The sequence below is a fragment of the Colletotrichum fioriniae genome (genome assembly GCF_027942845.1).
Source record: "Colletotrichum fioriniae strain IMI 355084 chromosome Unknown scaffold_1, whole genome shotgun sequence".
In the NCBI taxonomy this organism is placed as follows: domain Eukaryota; kingdom Fungi; phylum Ascomycota; class Sordariomycetes; order Glomerellales; family Glomerellaceae; genus Colletotrichum; species Colletotrichum fioriniae.
Window position 1 is genome coordinate 3398664 of NW_027076837.1, and position 22742 is coordinate 3421405.

General features: G+C 42.9%; 5 protein-coding genes across 5 annotated transcripts; 3 read left to right on the top strand and 2 right to left on the bottom strand.

Moving 5' to 3' along the window:
- Window positions 1–7002: 7002 nt before the first annotated feature.
- Window positions 7003–8046, bottom strand: N0V96_000859 (uncharacterized protein; the record flags this gene model as incomplete). The annotated part of the gene is made up of 3 exons (XM_053193154.2): window positions 7003–7331; window positions 7395–7837; window positions 7931–8046. 3 exons carry the CDS (start codon window positions 8044–8046, stop codon window positions 7003–7005), a joined length of 888 nt encoding a protein of 295 aa, XP_053049272.2.
- Window positions 8047–8933: 887 nt separating this feature from the next.
- N0V96_000860 (uncharacterized protein) lies at window positions 8934–10224 on the bottom strand (the record flags this gene model as incomplete). Its single annotated transcript, XM_053193153.2, has 3 exons — window positions 8934–9616; window positions 9675–9931; window positions 9995–10224. 3 exons carry the CDS (start codon window positions 10222–10224, stop codon window positions 8934–8936), a joined length of 1170 nt encoding a protein of 389 aa, XP_053049271.2.
- A 2945-nt stretch (window positions 10225–13169) lies between these two features.
- On the top strand, window positions 13170–15183 carry N0V96_000861 (uncharacterized protein; the record flags this gene model as incomplete). The annotated part of the gene is made up of 2 exons (XM_053193152.2): window positions 13170–14322; window positions 14387–15183. 2 exons carry the CDS (start codon window positions 13170–13172, stop codon window positions 15181–15183), a joined length of 1950 nt encoding a protein of 649 aa, XP_053049270.2.
- A 1083-nt stretch (window positions 15184–16266) lies between these two features.
- Window positions 16267–19061, top strand: N0V96_000862 (uncharacterized protein; the record flags this gene model as incomplete). Its single annotated transcript, XM_065756059.1, has 7 exons — window positions 16267–16891; window positions 16945–17251; window positions 17316–17323; window positions 17375–17862; window positions 17921–18260; window positions 18462–18880; window positions 19038–19061. The coding sequence occupies 7 exons, from the start codon at window positions 16267–16269 to the stop codon at window positions 19059–19061; spliced, it is 2211 nt and encodes a 736-aa protein (XP_065615299.1).
- A 1032-nt stretch (window positions 19062–20093) lies between these two features.
- On the top strand, window positions 20094–20879 carry N0V96_000863 (uncharacterized protein; the record flags this gene model as incomplete). The annotated part of the gene is made up of 1 exon (XM_053193150.2): window positions 20094–20879. The coding sequence occupies one exon, from the start codon at window positions 20094–20096 to the stop codon at window positions 20877–20879; it is 786 nt and encodes a 261-aa protein (XP_053049268.2).
- Between the last annotated feature and the right edge of the window lie 1863 nt (window positions 20880–22742).

Sequence of the window (22742 nt, forward strand, 5' to 3'; positions counted from 1 at the left end):
TTTTTTATATATAAACCCTTTAGTATTAGTTTAAGAAGTAAAATATAAAAAACTAAATAATACTTTATTATATTTAGGAATCTTAGCTTATAATTAACGTTTAAGACTTTTTAAATAATTTCAAAAGGTTTAAGTTTTTTATAATTTAATTTATTACTTAGTTGTTTTATTTTAATATTATAATAAAAGAAATAGGTACTATCCCCTCTTTTTAAAATTAGTCCTCTAATCCTTAATCTATTCGCGTTCTTCTTTATATATTAATATATAAACTTAAAATCTAGAGATACTTTTTTTTAAATTTTTTTAGAGTTTTGTTATGTTTACTACTATTTTAATAACTTATAGTCCTTATTATACTTCTCCATATATTATTAATTAATATCCGTAATTTAAATAGAACGGGAATTCTCTTATACTTTTACTAACTATACTATTATATACAAATTAAGCCATTAGTAATAATATTACCTAGTTATTCTAATTATAGTTTACATAATATTAGAGGTATATTTTAAAAAATCTAATTAATTCTTTTTATTTAACTATCAGTTTGCGAATAGAAAGTAGTTAATAGTTTATAATCAGTACTAAGTTATAAGATTAGGGATTTTTAGAACTTTAAAATAAATAGAAAGCCTCTATCAAAAAATAATTTCTTTTTAATATACCGTAAATAGTAATAATATTTTTAAAAAACGTATATACTAATTCTTTTACGTTACTAGCTTTTTTTATAAGGTATAAAGTGGGCGAACTTAATAAGTTAATTAATTATAACTAGGATACTATTATATTATATATTTAAGAATAGTTCTTTAGACTTTAGTAATTTAATAATAAAGTCCTATAAAATCGATTATTATATTTCCGTAAGTAGTTATAATAGTTATAGCTCGCTATAGGGTTTATACGGGCTATTTTTACTTTTTTTTATAAATTGCGTAGTCCTTAATTACGTTAATAATTTTAGTACGTATAGCGGATTTGTTATAATACTAGCAAATCTTTTTTTATATTTTAATAACCCCTTAGTAACCGTATGTGGGTATATTATAAATTTTTATAATAAGCTTTAGGGGTTATTTTTTCTAATCGGGCTAGTATTAATCCTTCTAGTTATTATAAAAAGCTTCGTAATTAGTATAAGGCTACCGTCCTTTTCTTTTTTTAAAAATAACTTACGTTTTCTCAGGGACTATAACTTCGTAATTAGGTCTTTTTATTAAGAACGTCTACTTTACTATTTTCTAAACCTTTCTAATAAATAATTTAAAAATTATATTTAAATAGAAACTCGCTCTATTTAACTTATCGTTTATTTAAATTCTTATTTATTATAAAGTTTATAAAGTTCTTATAGTCTATATAAACTATAACTTTATATTTAGTTCTAAATAGCTATAGTTTTTATTCTCGAAATACTTTAATAATAGTTATTAATTCCTTATTATAAATTTACTAATTTAATTCTGCTCTATAAAATGCTTTAAAATAAAAAAATAATATAAATAAAGTTTTTTTTATTTATTTTATTATTTTAAAACCGCTCTTATAATAAAATCCGAGGCATCGGTCTTAACTTCGAAAGGGTTTTTAGGGGTCTAGAATTATAATAATTAATTCGGAGACGACTATATTTTTTAACTTTAATAAATACTTTTTTATATTTAAAATCCTAAATAAATAAGTTATCTTTTTCGTATTAAGTTATTAAGAAGTTTAATAATATTAGCATAGTCCTTAAAGAATCGTTAATAAAAGTTAACAAATCTTAAAAATTTTTATATATCCTTAACGTTTTGCAGTATAAGCTAATCCCTAATTACTTTTACCTTAAATACTTATATATAAATTTATCCTAGTATAATAATATATCTAAAAAAGTCTACTTTTTTAAATATAAAATTCATACTTAGAGGGTTTAGTATATAGTTTAATATTTTAGAATTTTTTAAAATACTATATAAATATACTTCTTATATATCTTAAGGTCAGAAAAAAAATAAGAATATTATTAATATAAATAATAATAAAGATATTAACGAACTCTTAGAATATATAATTAATTATTATTTAAAAAAGTTACCAGAATATTAGTAAGTCCGAAAGGTATAACGAAATATTTAAAGAGTTTTTTATAAGTCCGGAATACTATTTTCTATTCGTTTTTTTTTAATTCTAATTTAATTAAAAGCTTCTTTAAAATCTATCGTAATAAACTAATTAGCTCTATATAATAAATCTCTAAGTTTAGTAATAAGTAATAAAAAAATAGTAATTCTTTTTTTATAATTTCGTTAAGTTTCTTATAATTAATAATAGGTCTTAGTTTTTTTCTTTCCTTTTTTTAATATAAAAAAATAGGGGTAATCCTATAGGAGATTTTAAAGGTCGAATATATCCTTTCTTAAGTTTTTTTATTAATATATTTGTCAAAATAATCTTATTTTTTTTTAGTTTATAGGGTATATAGGGAAGAACCTAGGTTATATTCCTTTTTTTAAATTTAATCTCTATATCCTAATTACTATATTCTAATAATCCTATCTCTTTAAGTTCTATAAATAGTCTTATATATTTCTAATACTCCTTAAATATAATCTAGAGTCGTTTTAATCCCTAATTATTTATACCAAATACGAACTTCTTAAGGCTTTCTACTATTCTAATAAAAACTATATATCGTATTTCTTCTCTTTCTTTAGGAGTTATAATAAATTTATTTAAACCCTTTTTTCTTAAGTCGTTTAATAACTAAATTTACTTATTAAACCTAGCTAGTAGTCTAATTTATCTATAAGTTATACTTTTTATAACTACGAGATTCTTAAGATAATATTAATATCTCTAATTTCCGTAATATTATATTATAGTTAGTCCTTATAATTATTAATATATATTAAAAAGTATACGGTCTTTTAATTAATATATCTATTATTATAGTTAACTCTTTCTCCTTTTTATTATTTATAATTAGTATAAGTTATTTTTTCTATATCTATAATAAGTTAAGTTCATTTACTATTTTTAATAATATAAAACTTTTTTATACGCCGCTATTAATTATAATACGTAATCGTTATTTATATATAACGAGTTTAATTAGTAAGTATATATTATATTATTATTTAGTTATATATAAGAACTTATTTTTTAATATTTACCTTTCGTCGTTCCTTTATAATTAGCTTTTTTAGTTTTTTTAATATTCTATTCTTTAGTCGTTTTTTCTTATTTTATTTATTTTTATTATTCTCTCTAGGCTCGTACCTTAGGGATATAATAAATCTAATACTAATTATATTTATAATCGGTTTATATTATATTATTATCGTTTTAATACTACATAGGGAAGTCTAAACTTAGTCCGAATATTATTTTATAAATCTTATTAAAATATATAATCGTTTAGTTTAGTAACTAGTTATCGATATAGATATCTTTAATAAGTTAGTTATTATATTTTTATAAGTAAAAGTAGCTATCCTTTTTTAAGTAAGAGGTACTAAAAGTATTTATTATCTAGGTACTCTACCTAAAATAATTTTTTATAAAATATATTTTTAATATTAAGTAAAGAGCTATTTCTTTTTTATTTAGGGTATTATAAGAACTTTTTTAAGTTCTATTATTCTATAAAACTATAGTATTTATTCGTTATTAAATAAGTTAATATTTTTACGTTAATTTTTATTAAAATCCTCTTTAGAACTAGTATTATTAATACTAAAATAGGATCCGTAATTAATTTCTATTTAAGTACGTTGTTGGGCAACGTTACGAGGTTTATCTAAGTTATATAATAATTCTTTACTAAAAATAAGATTATTAGAGCCTGCGTAGGGTTCTTTATTAAGTTAAAAATTAATTTTTTTTTAACTTCTTTAAAGTCGAGGTCTAGTTTCTTAATTATTTTAATTCTATTTTTTATACGATAGGTCCTTAAGTTATTCTTTAACCTTACGAATAAATTTCTTATTATTATTTTCTTATCTTATTATATAGATAGACTTAGTTAGGATTTTTTTTAAATTAGGTTTTTTTAATTTAAGGAGCTATTTTTGCTTATTATTCTATCGTGCTATATAAACAGGGCTACTTATAATTTTTTTTTATATCGGGTCCTTTTTCTTTAAACTTAAAAAGTTACTCCCTTTATACTTACTTAAAGTCTTTATATAATTCTTTCTTTAAAAAAAATAAAAAAGTATCTTTTATAATAAGGTCCGTCTTAGCCTTTTCCTCTATATTCTTATAAATTTAAAAGAATATAGCAATATATTCGAAATTATTATTTTTAAGAGTATTTAGTTAATATACTAAAATAATTTTTTTCTTTAGTTATAACGGCTAGTATTTTAATAAGTAACGGAGTAATACCGTATTTTAATCGTCCGTTATTTTTAAGTTTTTTTTAGATATTATTTAGTCTATTTTTTATTATTTTAATAAGTAAAATAGTTATTATCGTAATAAGCTATTTACAAAAGTTATCCGTAAGGGACTTCTTTACTTACAATATTAACTCGTTTCTTTAAAATAAATTAATATTAAATACGCTTAAATTATTAATAATCTCTAGCTATATATCCTAGCTTATTATAATTATAATACTTAAAGTCTTTTTTTAAGTAGTTATCCTCTTTTTAGTAATACTAAGGTCTATAGGACCGTCGTATTATTTATAAATAGTACTTTATTAATTATTATTTTAATTATTATAAGTTTTTTAATTTATTTAGAAGCTACGCTAGGGTTGTTATTAATACTTATGTCTTATATTAGGTCGTTCCTTTTTTTTTATATTTATAAAGTTAGTTATTAATTTTAATAGCGAGCTCGCTATATTAAAAGAAGTTATCTAGTCTATCGAGCTTAACTAGTTCGTCCTTAACTTCGTCCTTTAGTCCTTAATAAAATATAAATATTTTAATATCGTTAATAAGATCTAGTTAAGTATTAAAATATCAGAATTTAGTAAAATATTCCTTTATTAATTTAGTTTATTATAACTACGCTAAGTTGTACTTAGCTTATCGTTTTTTATTAAAATCTTAGAATAAGGACCTAAGAGCTTTTTTTAAATTTATTAAAATTATAGTAAATATCGTATACTTTAGTAAAGTACTTATTAAGAGTCTCCTTATTAAAATATTTTTTTTAAATAAGTTTAAACTATCTAAGGGCTCGTCCCTTAAAAAAGCTAATAGTATATATAACCTTCTTAGTTTTACTAATAAAGTTTTTATAATAAAAGTTCTAATAGTTCTTAATTTAAATTAAAAATCCTTTAAGAGTACTTAGGGTACCGTTATAAGTAATAAGTATACTAAGCTTAAGCTTTTATTATTCTCCCTAGAGGGAGTATTAATAATATTAATAACGGCTCAGAAAGTACTAACTTTTTTTTAAAAAGCCTAGATATTATTACCCACTTCTTACTCTCTAAGTCAAATAACTTCGTTCTCTAAAGCTTAAATATATTAAAATCTATTTCTAAATTATTAAAATATAATTTTAAAATTTTAAAGCTTATTCGTAGTTTTATTATATATAGTTTATATTTTAGCAATATTTACATCTTTTTTTTAACTTTTTCCTAAAATTATTCATAAGTTTTTTTTTAAAAAATAACCTCGTTATTAGAGTTAATATTTATTGGGGCTATTTTTATTTCTTTAACTAAGCTTTAAATAAGTTATTTAGAGGATATAAAAAGAGCTCAGAGTAAGTAATTTAGTTAAGGTATAAGAAAATATTATTCGTATTATTTAGTTAATCTTTTATAAAGTAAACTTATTAAATAAAAGTAATTAAAATATTATAGTTAGTTAGTTATAATAAGTATATTAATAAAAGTTAAGGTTATAATAATTAAATAAATAGTATCGTAATTATAAATAGCTTTTTTAAAACTATATTTATAAATCGTAAAGTAAATAAGGCTTTAATAATTAATTATAGTTTTATTAAGAGGAGTTTTTTAATAAAAATAGTTAAAAATAATTATAAAATTTAATACTAAGTTAATTATTAAAAAAAGCTATAAAAAGTCTATCCTTAAGCCCGGTTTAAGTTTATATTATATATAGGTCTTATTCCTAAATATATCCTTTATCCTTTAAGTTATCCTTAATTAATCTAATCTAAAATAATCGTTTAGCCTTTAAGTCGTATTAGATTAATTTAATTTAAAATAATCCTTATTTTATTAATATATAACTTATTTTATAATTCTTCTGTTCTGCGAAGAATAGCTGTATCCTTATTTTACCTATATATATAGTATACTATAGCTGCCGCGGCTAGCAGGTTAGCCTCTGGGTTAGTCATGCATATTAGGTCGTAACAATTAGAAACACAATTTAAACTAGTCTCTACTATGCGAGGCCTACGAATTCGAAGAGTGTAGCAAGGCTGGATAGCAAGACGCGACGTAGGTTTTGTGTAGAGACAAAATAGTCAACTACCTTAGCTAGGGGATTATGGATGTCTCTAACATTGGCTAGGGGGTACTCTGCGGGAATGAGTGGTGGATTTTGAAGGTGTCAAGTCAGCCTGAACGCTTGAGAGAGGCTGACGGTGATCTTTATTAGCTTTTAGCATTGATACCACTACATATTAAACCCGATGTACGTCTTTCGATTAATCTAGGTTATCGTTTGGTCTTCTGATCAACCAAAACCCTTGAATCCATTATTTAAATACCATTGGTTTCGAATTTCGTTGTTGTATCTTCTTCGATTGTGAATTTCTTTTAGTTGCCCGATTCCTATGGCTTGAACTCGAGTCGGACACTTTTCCTCTTCTTGGTCAATGAACACCAAGATATGGGGGCATGCTCTTCCCGGCTGGAACTGTCTCGGCAGTAAACAGATTCACGTTCAACTGGATGCAGCAAGTCAAAGCAAGATAAGTGTGAATGAGAGCTGTGAGTGCTCATTTACGTTCAAGATTGTATGTATTGTCCACCATCTGCCCGACCAGTATCTACCATGCTCAGAAGACAAAGTTCGCGGCAACACCCTTGACCAAGTTCTGGGCAAGAAGCTTGTGAATAGCTAGGCCGGCGTGGTAGTTGTCGGCCCAGATGCAATCACTGGAGCCGTAGCAGGTAGCATCCTTGGCGCCGTACTGCACAAAGTTTTCGACAACGGTGTCGAATGAGGGCTTGGTGTCAAAGACGAGACCCTTGACGCCGCTGTTGGCGGACTTGAAGGTGGCGAGGCGGGTCTCGAGGGCGGAGTTGTACGAGGTGATGTCGGAGCGCAGGCGGGCCAGGTCGGTCTCGGACTGGCCGATCATGGCGGGAATCTGGTCAGAAAAGGCTGGTGGGAATGTGTTAGCATCAAATATATCAAAGAGGAGGTTGGTCTCAGGGCATAACATACGAGGCACGGAGAGCAGGACAAAGTTTTTCAGACCATCATCGGCGAGAGTCTGAAGGAGCTCAAAGTAGCGGTCCATGATCTTGGTGACAGGCGCAGACACCTTGTCCCAAAACGGTTCGCCAACATCGTTGATGCCGATCCAGACAGCGACGAGGGCATTATCCTTGTTAACGACGCTGGACACGTACTGCTTGTACTGGTCGACCTGGTCGTCGACGCAGTACTGCGCGTAGGTGTCGACGATATCCTTGTCGGTGGTTGCGCCGGTCACGGCAAAGTCGTAGGTCAAGATGGTGGATGTGTTGAGGGTGCTCGTGAGATGGCCGACCCAGTTCAAGCCGCTAGAAGTGGTCTGGCCGGGCAGGGAGGGGTTGCCGAGTGGGTTTCCGGCAGCCGGGAGGGTGCCGCCGGGCCAGAAGCCGACAGTGGAGTAGGAGTCGCCGCTACGGGGAGGGTATCCGAGTCAGATGGAGCTCTCTTCCTCTCTTTTCATTCCGCAGATATGGACGTACGGAACGGGTATGCGGGTGACTTACAAGACGATCAGGTTCTTGGAACTGTTGGTCTGTCTCGGGAAGACGGCCGGGGTGGGACTGGCAAATGACAGGGACAGGCCGGCTGCCAGGGAAACGGCTTGGGTGAAAGACTTCATTTTAGGCCAGGGATTGTAATCTTATGTATCAGCAAAATATCAACAATAAGAAGGATAACGAATAGGGAGAATGAGAAGCGAATGAGAGGTTGAGAAACCGTGCAGGGAACACCAACGAGAGACGGGACGACTGTGAATAGTACAGATGAACAGTTCAGACGGCCGGCCCGCGTGGGACGCGTGGTGCTTTACATATTATACCAGCGGCTTGTCTCCCCCTTCGAAGAACAAGAGAGTTCGGCACCAAGGGGCTCTCGATCAAAAAGACTTCGTCACTCTGCGTTTGCAGTACATTGGATTCCCCATACTCGGCCAACGTGCTATTCGATGCGATTGGTGGAACTCCCAGTTGAAGCTCGGGCCTGGGCGGTGCAAATTCCAGAAGGGGCGAGATTGCAGGCGTTCCGCTGGGGCATGCGGGGCCGAAGCGCGCCATCGAGCTCCTTTTTGGTGTTTGAATTCGACAGATGTTGCGGTTAGCCGCTGCATCTCGGTCTCTATCAGGTCTGCCGGTGCCGCTGACTTTGAAGTCCGGATTTGGCAGGTTTCCTATCTGAACGGGTTGCCAGCTTGAGGTAGTCAAACTTGAAGAGGTTTTGGCGCGAGTTGAAGAGACAAAACATAAGCTCATCCCCGCGTTGGAGTCACCATCTTTAAGATCCAACCTCAGCACATTAGTCCCCAGAGCGTTGAAGGAAGCTTAGGCATCTGCATAACCTCAGGTCAAAGTATGTGGTGAAAACTCAATGTTCTTGCAACCTGATGAAGATAGTGTAGTGGAAAAGTTGCAGTTTTGCATTTCGCTAAACTCCTGGGCCCTATTGATGTACGAAGAAAGGAAGGTAGAGTGACCTCTACACCATGTAAATAGGCTCCTCCATAGTCATCTAGAACGCGGGGTTGGCATTCTCCAACAATTGCACAAAGTACTCTTGGAACCAAGTTCCGGCTTCCGGGGCCGGGATCACGGAAGATCCAGAGCTGCACTTCTCATCATAGCGAGCCGCAGTCGAATCGCTCGTACCATCAGCTTCACCACCGGGCTTAACCCAGACAAAGGCATCCAGGGTATCAATGCCAGTCTTGACATTCGGTCTCGTGCCGAAGCCAGTCTCCTTAATGTTGCACCAGTCACCCCAAATCTGGCGTCCCGTCGGCTGCTTGCCGCTACGGCCTTGGTCGACGAGGTAGTTTGCCGGGTACCCAGCCTCCTTGAGGAACGGTGTCAAGGCGGCGTGGAATTTGGACTCGTCCCACTGCTTGTTGCTCTCTGCGTACGCCGGCGCGCTCGTCAGGTTCCAGCCGTTGTAGTTTGACACGTTCGTGACCAAGCCACGGACCGCCTTGGGAGAGCCCGCCTTCTTGTACAGTTCGCTGTACAGCTCGGCAGTGGGCTTCAGGTTCGCTTCCCAGCCCAACCAGCCTGCGTGACCCGCATCCACGTAGATTGCGACATTGTCGAGGTTAAGGGTCTTGAAGGCGTAGTCGGTGCCTTCCTTGTACGCATCTGCTGCGCCAGTACACTTCGCCACGTTCATGTTGGTGATAAGGTTGGCCAGTCCATCAGGTTCTGCGTGTTGTTAGCATGCCGCAAACGTGGATCTCTAAACGACATCAGGGGATCTTACCATATACAAACACTTGGCGAACATCCGAGTACTCCTTAGCGAGCGCAGCGATGGGGTCAATGTACTCTTTCTTGTACTTCTCGACGCCGCCGTCGGCAATGACGAGCTCGCCTGCGGACGCCTTCGCAGAGCAATCACGGTCTGGAAAGTTGTAGATGACATAGGTACCAGCGTACGGCGGGTTGGCACCCTCCTGGTTCAACTTGCGGATCTGCGCCAGGGTGCTGTTCATCAGACTAATCTTCTCGCGTGTATCACTGCGGTTGTCAGCAGACGCTCGTAAAGCGTGATGGTCCTGTGGCCTGGCTCAGGACACTCACAGCCATGCGAAGGTGGGCACCTCGGCGACCTTGGCTGCCTTCGCTGCGAGATCTCCGGTGAGCTTAGGAACGGCGAGGTTCGTGATCTCATCTGTGTAGTAGGGGTTGGGGAAGAGTTGTCTGTCCGCCAGCGGGTTTCCATCGTATGATGCGACGTCGCGCAGCTTGAGGGGAGTAGCTAGTGCTGCCGGCGCAAGCGCTGCTGCGAGCCAAAGGTGAGCGACAACCATTTTGAAATAATGAGTGTAGAAAAGGGTTGAATAAGAAAAGAATGTAAGACCCTAACTGAATGGTGCGTGATGAACTGTCGCGCCGGTATGTAACAGCGAGATGGACATATCTCCCCTCTTATACATCACCAGCTATTGCGCCAAGCTGGGGACTTAATCTTCAACTTCGAAGTTTATTGTCCCTTGATTGCTAAATCGCACCAGTAAAGCCAGGTCCAAGGGTTCCACAAACGCACCGGTCCTTCATCTAAGAGGTGATTCCCCCAGGATATCGGGACGATCGCAGAGGTTCTCCTTGCCGAGCTTTCTGAACCTCTGAGGTTACTTTTTCGGCCGTGTGAGATACACTGCCACCGGGGCTCGTCCGGCGGGGATGATGCTTGGAACGCGGCCCAGTGCATTGGCGCCGAGCCGTTGGGACCTGGCGAGTTTGCTGGATTGGGCAAACTTTGGGGTTTGCTGCACAAAGCTGGACAGGCAGCAGCCTAGGCTATGAAGATCGTACGGAGAGTTTGGCTCCGAGCAACCACGTGAGGTCGGCTCATCCTCCTCAGTAGTCAGGGGTGCCAGCAGTGCTGGCCGCTCATGTTCTCGAATCTCCCCAGTCTCCGCATGGTTCGGACGGTAACATTCGACTAGGGAATTTACTGGACTTGAAGGGGTGAATTTGGGGGCCGCCAGATTGATTAAGGGGAGAATTGCCTCTAGGCAAGGTGACCTGTTTCAGAAGGTTGCCCATGTTCAAGATGAGATAACTTTGTTAGTTGGAGAAAACCTTCTTTGCTGGAATAGAGTGAGGGGAGGGAGAATCATCTGTTATAGCGCCCTGATTGCGGGGGCTCCCACGGCACTTGACTCAATGACGGATGGCTGCGTAGCATCTTTGATGCGGAAGAATTGAGCCTAAATTTGTCCGTCAAATAACTCTGAGGGAGTAGTGTGGCGCCACGTTTAGGGCGTTCAACCCCTCTCAACATAGAATCACAGAGTTGAGCTGAAGTTGAGCCTGTCAACATGTGCCACATCATTCAACTTATAATAGTTGTTCTCCAGGACAGGTCAACCTGTGTATGGATACAATCGTCTTATTTCTATATTGTTCCTACCTTAGGGTCCTACAACAGATCGCCTCCCTGTTCGGATGACTTGCCCATCCATGTTTCGCCTTCTTGATCGACAAAGTGACACAAGCGCACAGATCGCACCTCATGCCGTTTGGTCTACCTTCGGCACTGGGGAAACGTCCAGCCAACAACTCGTGGTTGCAGTCAAGGGTTCCTGTTTTTACGCGGCTTGATCCTTGGAAGGATCCATTATTGAAGGATGTGTTTTCGATGAGTAGAAACTTCATGGATGTAAAAGTCCTTGGCGAATCGGCGTGGTGACGACATTGACCACTTACAAAACCATCAAGTACAACCGATGCCTCGGAGCGTCTCGCTAACACTATAGGGCCAAGAGAAGACCGCACATGTTACTGTCATCTTAGGTTTGGATGCTTTACAGAACCCATAAGCTATCTTAAGATAGAAAATGACACATTCAACAGCGTTCCCAACTTTCCAGTTGGCAAACTCATCGGATCAATATCACCATGGAACGAAACCAGTGCTTATCGATAAGCACTAGACCACCCGCAAAAGATCATCGGCCGTTGGTATCCCCAAGTCGGCAAAAGCGGAGTTTGGGCGGAGCTTCTACAACAATGATTCTGAAATTTGATCGTTGACAAGAATGTAGCAACACCAAAGATTCTCGAGACAGAAATGAGCCGAGTGTTGTAGATATTAAGCATTTAGGAGAGCTCCTAAATCAGACTCAAGATGCCATAGCTTCTTTACTGCAGAGTAAGCACTGAGTCAGTCCGGCCAGATTAGAGGAAGTTTTCTCTCCATGCACTTCCAGCCAGCAACCTAAAAAAAAGTCTTGAGTCTCAACTTCTATTGTGAGATCCTGCGGAGTTCCTCAAACATGGAATGCATTTATCAGAAAATTTAATTTCAAGGTCGTACTATTCAACTACGCAATAGAAGTAAGCACGTTGATAGTGACTTCTCCGTGGTGAGTTACGCGGCAAATGGTTGCTTACTGAGATTCGGGAACAATGAAACCCAAGATGGACTGAATCGGAAATAAAATGGGAATGTGGTCTTGGCTCGCCACGCTTTAAAGACTCAATTTCCCTGGTTGCTATTCGCTCAAGCCAGGGCATGGATGATGGCGTGGACGACTGACCACTTGAAAGCAACAATAATCAGCCTCTGGAAGATGACCGAGCCCATGGTGCTGGATCGTTTCCTTCCCAAGATCGCAGGCCACCAAGTGGAAATGTTCTGCATCATGCCGCCGGAGGTAAATTCACTTTGTCAGGTTTTTCCATAATCCTGTGCGATTCGTTCCTTCGCTGGGCTAGCTCGATGTTAGTCCCGGAATTCCGCACCAGGCCCCTCTCCGCCGGCCGAGTTCACTTACCCACGATGGGAAAAGATAAGATGATGGGTCCATCTGATTAGATTTGGCAAAAGAGAAAGCCCAGTTAGCGCTGCTCCTTCAAGGCTCACTACCATGAACTTTTGTGCATTTGTAACCAGATCCGTAAGTACATAGTTCCGAATAATCTCGAGTTAGACACACCACCAGCATCGTGGGTCCCGATGATCCCTGCCTCCCTTGTTCAACGGCGGCTGTGAATTTTCTAGTTTTGAATCAGATTGTTATTTTGCCTTAGGTACCAAGTCATACAGCTAGCCGGACCAGCACGCTAAGTAATACTGCAGTGAAGTACATCTGAGGACGGTTGCTTGCTCAAGTGAGACTACATAAGTATACATATGTCCCTCACGATTCTTGCCAGTGTCCAATGTTGCCTAAACTCTAATCCCAGCAGACTTTTACTTTTCGTTCGTCCAGTCAAGATCGCGTACTGCGGTTCGCGGATCCTCACTATGAGGAACAATAAGGAGTCGGGCATCTTGTCAGACGACGTCCACATCCCCAAAGATGGCACAATCTCCCCCTCAACGGATCGTGAAGAGCCTCAAATTTCTTCTGTTGGGGATGTCCTACAATCACAAGGTGTCACTCGCATGGAGGCAGTCTACCGCGAAGCCAAGCAGAATCGAATCTCCCTCTACCTCGTCGGACTTTCCGTCCTCGTCTGCGCCTGGGCCTACTCCCTTGACAGCTCGACAACATCCTACTACAGCATCGACGCCTCGTCCTACTACAAACAGCACTCGTCCGTGCTATCGACCCTCTCGATCGCCACAAGCATTATCTCGGCTGTCTCGAAGCCCTTCATCGCCAAAATTTCTGACATCACGTCTCGCCCGTACACCTACATCGTCACTCTGCTTTTCTACGTCATCGGATACGTTATCGCCGCTTCAAGCACTTCAATCTCGGCCTACATCGTTGGCGAAGTCTTCGTCTCCATCGGTTCTTCCGGCCTGGATCTCACCAACGATATCATCGTTGCTGACCTGACCCCCTTGGAATGGCGTGGCTTTGTCAGCTCGCTGCTATCAGCTCCTTTTATCATCAACACCTGGTTCGCCGGCAAGATAGTTGACGCGATGCAAGCTCGGAATCAATGGAGATGGGGCTACGGCATGTTTGCCATCATAATGCCCGCTGCTCTCGGTCCCGCGATCGCGACGCTCTTGCACCTCGACAGGAAGGCGAAAAAGGACGGTATTGTCAACCTCGCCTCTTCGAACGCGGCGCGCCGCGCTGCGAGAGATATGGCTGATGAGAAGGGACACGATGGACCGCGTGGTGCTATTGTGGCTCCAGCTGCTGAGCCGGCGGGCACTTGGAGGGAAGGTCTCAAGCGCAACTTAGTCGAGATCGATGCGCTTGGTCTGGTACTCTTGGGCTTCGGCTGGAGTTTGCTACTTTTACCATTCAGTCTCAAGACCTATGCCGAACATGGTTGGAGAAATCAATCGCTCATTGCCATGATCGTAGTGGGAGGTATTTTGCTCATCGCGTATGTGGTCTACGAGATCAAATGGGCGAAGGTCCCAAGCGCACCTCGTAGATTAGTCATGAACAAGACATTCTTGATGGCCATTGTTATCGACTCTTTCTACATGTGTAAGTACTTGCCCAAGTCCTTTGTTAGACTTGATTCAAATACAGCTTCACTAATATCTTCAAGTGGCCGGCAACATGCGCGGGCTGTACTGGTCATCTTACGTCTACATTGCGAAACCTTGGTCCTCGCAAGACTGGGTGTACTACAACAACACGCTGACACTTGCGCTCTGCGTCTTTGGCATGGTCGCAGGTCTGCTCCAGCGATGGACTCACCGTTACAAGATGCTGCAAATTTTCGGCCTTTGCATCAAGATCATCGGCATAGGCATCATGATCGATGGTCCCCGGGCCACCAACTCCACCGCCCCAATGGTCATCTCACTGATCATGGTCGGTGCCGGTGGTGCTTTCTCGGTCGTCGGCTCTCGCGTGGCATCTCAAGCTTCCGTGCCGCACCAGGATGTCGCTCTGGCCATCGCCTTGCTTTCCCTGTGGTCCAAGATTGGCAGCTCCATCGGCAGTGCCATCGTCGCTGTCATCTGGGCTGACAAGATGCCCAAGCTCTTGCGCGAGTACCTACCCGCGACCGCGACTGACAAGGACGTCAAGACTCTGTTCGGCAGTGTCCGCACCATTCGTACCAAGTACGCATTCGATGATCCCATGAGACAGGGTGCCATCGAGGCGTACCGTCGCACCTTGTATTACTGCCTGGTGCCAGCTTTAGCCCTCGCATTCGTTCCTCTTATTGCTGCGCTCTTCCAGACCAACTTCTATCTAGGCAAGCAGCAGAATGCTGTCACCAACGTCGGAAACGATGGCCAAGTTTTGAAAGAGGTAGACCGCAACCCCGAGGCTCTACCGCCATCAAAGACCAAGAAGGAGGCGTTCTTGAGGTTCTGGGCCGGACACAAATGATGATGTTGCGCCTGGAGAGATTCTCATAACTGAGGCTGGTCTAAATGGATGAAAACTATCTCGGACAACATTCCATCACTCAATGAAACACAATCTAGTACTTCAGATGTTCAATCAGATGTTAAAAAGCTGCCCTCTAATTCGCTCTTTTTTTTTGACCCGTTGGAACATTCTCTGTTATCTGTTTCCCTATAACCCTTGTCAATGTAAGCACGGATAGAATACCAACGCCAAGTCGCAGAGGCTCGCTTCCAGAACATCGGTCTGACACATTCAGCTGCTTTTTTGTCTCTTGTCTGACAAGGCCAAGCCTTAGCAATAGGTTGCCAAGGATAGAATGTGTGGTCAGAAAGCCTGGACAGTTAGGGCAAGCTCATCTACAATATGCACAAGCGTTGCAGTTGCCGTAATCTCAAGCGTTGCCAACACGGACGGGTAAGACTTGACAGATAAACCTTTCCCGCCACTCTGGGTTACGTCTTTACTGGACGGCCTTGATCATTGTCAACCAATCTCACCCAGCCGGTTCTCGCTTGTCCGAGTCAAGCTTTCCAACATGGCGTAAATCCTTGCCCTCATTGGGTTATCGGAGGCAATTGTGGAGGGACGCCTTCGCCCGACTAGATCGTTGTGCAACCGCCCACGTGCCGTTCGAAGCTTTGGGGGCGTCTCAGCCGCCCGGCGCTAGCTGCTGTTGTAAGAATGCGCCTGTATCGATGCACAGCAATTGGTGTCTGTTTTACCCAGTCTGCCTAGCCGCCCTGGAATGAAGCGGTTCCAGGGCTGAATCAACGGTTCATCATAAGGCCAAGAGGACGGGAACCTCGCATGACGTGGCCTAGAATATCGCAAAAGCCCAATGAGATAAGGCTCTGCCAAGTTCGAATCTATAGCCTTCATCTCACAATTTCACAATAGGAGATCAACTATAGAATGGCATATTCCTCCAGGCCGCAGACGTAAGATCAAGCATCTAGCCTGGCAAGAAAGTCGACGAGGTTCTACCCCGCATTCCCCCACACTCACCCCTAGTCCGATCATCAGTCCACCACTTCCCAGCCAGAGAGAGACCACAACCTCGCGATGCCCTCTTTCTTCAAGAGGTCCTCCAAGGCCAAGGAGAAGGAGGCGGAGGAAGAAAAGGCCAAGGCAGACCGCCCAGCAACACCTCCCCCCGCCTACGGCGCCGCACCGGACGAACCTCCGCCGTTCGATGATCAGCCACCACCATTTGAAGCAAACGGCGGGCCCAACGGAAAGAGGCCCTACACCGAGCAGGATGTCGCCAATCTTAGCAGCGCCTTCAGCTCGCTCCGGCTAGGCACCCAGAGAGATCCCGACGTGGACTCCTGCCTCGCACACTTGAAGCTTCTCTATGCCATTGAGACGCTGAAGGAGGATGTCGGGTACAGCGACGGTCTATGGGACTTATGGGATTCGCGAGCCGGCCCTAGGGATGGTGACGAAGGCTCCAGCAAGGGAGGTGAGGATCGCGTGAAGGAAGTGCTGTCGGCGTTGCGCGAGAAGAGGTGGGCGGTCTATCTCGCGCGAGCGGCGGATCGGTATCAAACTTGGTGGAAGACGCTCTCGGGAGGTCGCTTGCGCGAAGCAGAGATGAAGGATTTCGAGATGTGTTCCGAAAAGTACTTGAAGTTTCCTGACGGGGCTGAAGACTTTCCCTGGACAGCGGACAATCTACCACCACTAGGTAAGCGCTACATTCGACTTTGCTGAGGCATGGAAACATCTAACCGTGACTAGATGTTCTGATGATGTTCCATGCGCACATGTTGAATCCTAGAGCGTTTCTGGAAGACACTATGCGCTGGAATCTCCGCGATTTCTGGACGACGGGAATGCCGTGGGCCCAGGTCAACCAAGTCATCGACTCCAAGTTCAACTACGAGGTTTCCGATGTGGCCAAGTCGAACTGGGAAAAGGCAACAGGGCGGGCGTGGAACAACCTCGACGAACCACTGGAGAAGGAAATTGAATGTCCTGCATGCAAGCAGACTACTCTTGTGCCTTGGAGCACTTGCGGCTTACCAGAGATGTACAAGGGTCAAGAGTACGTTCAATCATGACCGAGACTGCATTTTCAAACATGGAATTTGCTGACTTTGATGTTAAAGGCGGCCAGGTTTGGTTGGAAAGGGATATGGTGATGGAGATTTCTCTCAACTATGCACAGCAGGCTGCAACACCGTTATCACGCATCGCCTACTTTGCGTTGCCAAGATGATCAATGACGCGGAGCTCTATCTCAACGAAGGCGTCACTCTCCCGAGCACTATCCTAGACCCAAAGGCCGGCATGCCAGTGGCCACTGAGGCAAAGCTCAAGGATGTCACGTTTCCCAACAGACTGGTTGGGCAGGGGATTTCCGAGCAGCTGCTACGACTTATCAGTCCCGGGCAAGCAAAAACGCCGACGATGAAGGATGTACGAGATCTTATCTCGGCTGCGCTGACCGATTATGACGCCTTTGCGAGAATACAGGGGGCGAGACCAGCCCCGTATGACAAGAAGGACGGGTCAGGCGGAAGAGTGATCACACGAACGGAACGCTTTCAGAGCAGCAAGATGATGTCGAGGTACTGGGAAAATGCGTCCATATTCGCGCTCGACCTTGTTGGAGCGACGATGCGCCAGGGCGTGTTCATCGGCAAGATGTTTAACGTCAGTATCCTGACTGATACTCCTAGCCCCTGAGAGTGCTAACAAGAATCATTTGCAGATTGACTGGCTGCACAGTCCCAGTGCTAGGGGAACCATGGATCGACTTCTTCAAAAGTACCAACGCTTCATGCTCATCATGACCGAGTACCCCATGTCTTTGACAGTACCTACGCTGGATGTGGACCTTGCCTGGCATACTCACCAGCTAGCCCCGAGAGCTTACTACAAATTTTCAACATACAACACCGCCATGAGTACCAGCAAGGAGGCCAAGTTCATTGACCACAACGACAAAATTGACGAAGACCAGCTGTCCAACTCATTCGAGTTGACCAGCAAGACTTACTTGGAGAAGTTCAACGAGGTCTACTCGGAATGCACATGCTGGTACTGCGAAGGTTTGTTCAATGTTCCTCGAAGCTACCCAAGCCATTTTGTTTCATAACCAGGAGCACTCGCTAACGATGTTCAACAGCTGTACGAGCAAAGATCACCATCGACAGCTCCTCCGTCTTTGGCAAAAGCAAGCCACAAAAAGGCATGTTCAATGACGAGCCCCTCGTGCGCATAGTCCAAGATACTGACACCCCTACCTCCAGCCATCGACAGCTTCGAAAAAGCGACAGCCTCGCAGGTCTGCACTCCATCCAACTCGATTCATATCTCCGCCCACAACTCCGTTCGCACAGACGGGTCTGCTACCCACAATATAGCGCATCGCCAGCTCCGTGCAGCCTGGAGAATGCGCCTGGATGACGCCTACGAGCGAGCAAAGAAGCGTGCAGCTAAGCGAGGAAGGACACTGCCGCCAAAGGAGGAGTTCTATAACAATTGGGGCAAGACGCACCATAGAGATAGTCCCTACAACTATCCCGCGTACCTCATTGGAGGGGTCTATCCTGCTGGAAACCCCGGTGTCATTCATGGGTCCTGGGCCGACTGCGCTCAGGGGCTTTGCGGCTCGAATGATATCGCTGCTGGGGGATGTGGCGGCCCTGGCGGTTGTACCAATATGGCTGTAAGTTGTTGACCTTCATGCGCCTCTTGAATTGAGTGTCTAATACGGTCTGATATTAGGGGTATTGGTCTGGAGCAAGTCGTCAACTCGGCGGTGAGTATTTCTTCACTTTCGTCTGCCTTCTTGTTTACAAGCTCTGACATCTCTCGATCGACAGGCTGCGCTCATGGAGCGGGAATAGTGGGCATGGGTTCGAGTGGAGGATGCGGCGGCGGTGGTGGTTGTGGTGGTTGCGGCGGTTAAGTTGGGACTCACGCAAAGTCAAGCTTCGTTATCTTGATCTACATTATCTTATTACTCCCCATAGCTTGAGTCGTTTTGGTATCAATCTAATTGACCATTCCTCACCAAGTGTTCTTCTCTATGCAGTGTCATTTGTAGCATGGCCGACGTTCGACCGCAACAAGGGTAACGTGCAGAACATGTATCACAACATAACTTTCCAGGGAAAATGCAAAAAAAAAGATTATTGGTCAATTGACCAGAGGGTGTTTCCAAACATTTATCAGGCACTTAGTACCGAAACCGGATCTCAAACGCCCGCAGCATCTGAGGCTTTGGGCACAAGAAACCACTGCCAAAGGTCGCACTTTGGTCAAATGTTACTCTGTCTTAAATACGTCCAGTGGTTTCGGTAGTTTTTGCGTGACGACCGAGAATCGAACTGGGGGGGTATCGATTTCTGTTAGACAGATAGCCAAGAGAGTCACCTCTCAGCCACCCGGCCGTCCTGATGGAAGAGTGAGGACCTTTTCGTAATGAAGTAGGCTACGCGGGCGTCAGGAGGTGAAGGGAAGGAGCGAGGGTGAAAGGGGTGAGTCAAAGGTGAAGTGAATCACTTCATTTTCTCACTGATGTCGCGTGGTGGGCCGTCAAGCGTGAGGTGGTTTGTTGACGCGTACCTGCCCTTTATGGTGATAATTTATTCTCACCGGCCTTCACCGAGAGCAGCTGTCTTCCACGCTTCTCAACCTACTCACTCTTACCATCTCACATCTTCACCACCACAACCACATCAGACCTTCCTTCGAGGCTCTCTTTCATTCACACTCATCATCTCGACTCACCATTCCCTTCTGCATTCTATCCCGTCTCTGGATCTCGTCCAAATTCTCTTCTTACCCAATCACGCGCTCTCATCTCCTGAAAGCGCAAGTTGAACGATTCCATCTCTTCTAATCTTCGGATCTCTAATTTCACCCAAAGCCTCACAATGCCTCAGTCACAGCTTTCTACGATCGACCAAGAGATCAAACAGGCGGAGAAGAGAGAGAAGGGCAAGAGTAAGCCCAAGCCCAAAACCTTGAAGAAGGTGTTACCTTCCGGCCCAGGCTTCCAAATGTACCAGAACGCTACCGGTGAGGAGCTCAAGATCTTCGAGGATGCGAACGAAGGCATGGTCTTCAAGAATGCTCTTCGCGCCGTTTCTTCCAACCTGGAGAAGGAGGCCATCGACAAAGTCATCGCCCTGGTCTTCGTGAACGCCGACAGACTTTCCTCTCACAAAGCCCACATTACCGAGAGCATCCCGGGTCTCCTTCTCCTTGCCGCCAAGGAAGCTGATTGGATCATTGCCGCCAAGAAAAAGATGAGGCCCACCGTCGCGGCCAAGGTCATGATGTGCCTCTACGAAGGTCGAAGAATTGCCGTCAAGTTCTCTCGCTACCGACAGCACCCTATTGAGGATTACGCAAAAGAGACGGCCACCGCCCTCGCTATCGATAAGTTCCGCAACGAGAAGCCCTGCTATGAGCCCGAGGAGATCTTTGCCGACTTCACGGATGAGCAGCGCAAGAAGATGATGGGCAAGATCATCCGACGTGAGAAGGCCGACTGGGATGGAGAGCACGTGGACGAGGACAGTGATACCGAGATGAGTGTGGACGACGCCATGGGGTTTGCCGAGGCGCAGAAGGCGGCCAAGGCGGAGCTTCAGGAGGGCCTCGAGCAGAAGATGAAGGAGCTCGGGATCGCGGGCAACGCTGGCTTCATGTCTTAGATAACGGGTGATGGCCCCTTTCAATCGTATAGAAACCATTGAGATCAACAAGCAAGACCTAGGTTTCTTCGTCAATTCCCATGCCTATGTACCTAATCGTTGAGAATAAGCCAAAGGCATAAGAAAAGGCACACCGGCAGAGGTGAGGTAGACGATACCAAACCACATATCCTGACAGCGAGCACGTCTTTCCAAATTGCTAAATAGTTTTCAGGATGGCAGTTGCCTACCAGAACGGCGCAGTGATCATGTCTGCCGAGAATTCTTCCGGTTCAAAAGTTCAAAATACTGCCATTGAATTTCACCAAGTAACACTACAATAAAGCAAGTGCCAATGAATCTTCTCCCTTATCATACATTTCGCCCGGAATGAATCTCCTTGCCTCAACGCTCGTTGCACTCAACACTTGTAACAGCTAGGTTCTCTTGCTTCCCTTCGCCTTTGCTGCCGCCGCTGAGCCCGCATATAGTCGGTCTTGGACTGAATCAGTGTTCTGAATGAAAATATCCAATTGAGGGGCTGGTGAAGGCTGGGGGGGTGCCGGTGTGCTTTGTTTCATGTAAGCCACTTAGTAGTAAGTCTATGTTTGAAGATGGACTTGCGAGTTGGGCATTTTGACTCTCGACTCTCTAACAGACTTCGGTGTAGTGTGGAGGGTGAGGTTTAGATCTTGATGAGGGATGGCCAGCAATTTGACCTTTGTTCAAAAGTATGTTCAAGTAATAGTGAATGACGGCTAGGGTATTGGTCTCGAATCGGCTTTGGCTTTGCTCTCCCCTCTTGTACTATCCGATCCCTCGTGGGGCTTTGGCGAATATTTATAGTTGCCAGAATTTGTGTCTTCTGAGCCAAAAGACCAAGATCTCTCAAGTTCTCTCTATAGCTTCCGATCTCTCATTTGATCTACAAGACGGCTTACGAGCTAATTCCTAATCACTGATCAGCTGGTCATCCTCATGCTTCGTGTGTGATACACCCCACGGCAACACAACCTCCCACCGTCGCTCAACTCCACTCTTCTGCGGCCGGAATAGGCCCAAACCGCCGAGCACGACCGGGCCCGTTCTGCCGCCTCCAACCGCCAGCTACACGGGGGTACGTAGCCAACCACGACACCCCAGACCCCGGTCCTTGAGGCTCTGCTACTGTCTCCATGAGTTGGCGCGCTGCTCCATGTTCCCATCACTCTACCATCATCCCTCCGGCGGTTGGCTATTCTGCAGCTTCCCCCACCCCCCTCGTCCCGCCTAGTACATGATAGGCGCTATGGGCCGGCACGAGGACGGGCGGTAGACGGCTCGGGTGCAGATGTTCTTCGGCTAATGTCTTTCGCGACTACACAGTATTATCAGGCTCTCGCCTCTTTTCACTGCGTTCTAGGGTATCATCCGCCACTCTCTGCGTCTCCGATCCCCTTGTTAGCTTCCTCGTTCGAGTCTTATCCACTTGCTCCCTCTCTCGTTACTTCGAGTCTAACGCATTTCAGGGAGCCTGCTCTCAGAGACACTTATGCTACCTCCTTGGACACCTAAAAACTGCATGGGATGGTGCAATGAAAGCCCTGTATGCGGTGATGAAGGATTAGAATCTAATGATGATTCATCACACTCCTAGCTGGCATCAGTGAGCATGTGTGCTTAGGCCTTGACACATGATTTCGGTGTAAAAACAGCAATTACTATGGCTGGATTACTGAGCGATATCATCCGCGCTGCGGTCGTCCTTTCAACATCTCATAATCCCTTGCCCATGACCAGCAGATCTCAATCTCAAGGGCAGACACAATAGGGTGACATGTTCCAACTCCAAAACAAGAGGGTATCAGAAAATTCCACATTGTTTCCCCAGTTCCTGGTCTCAGA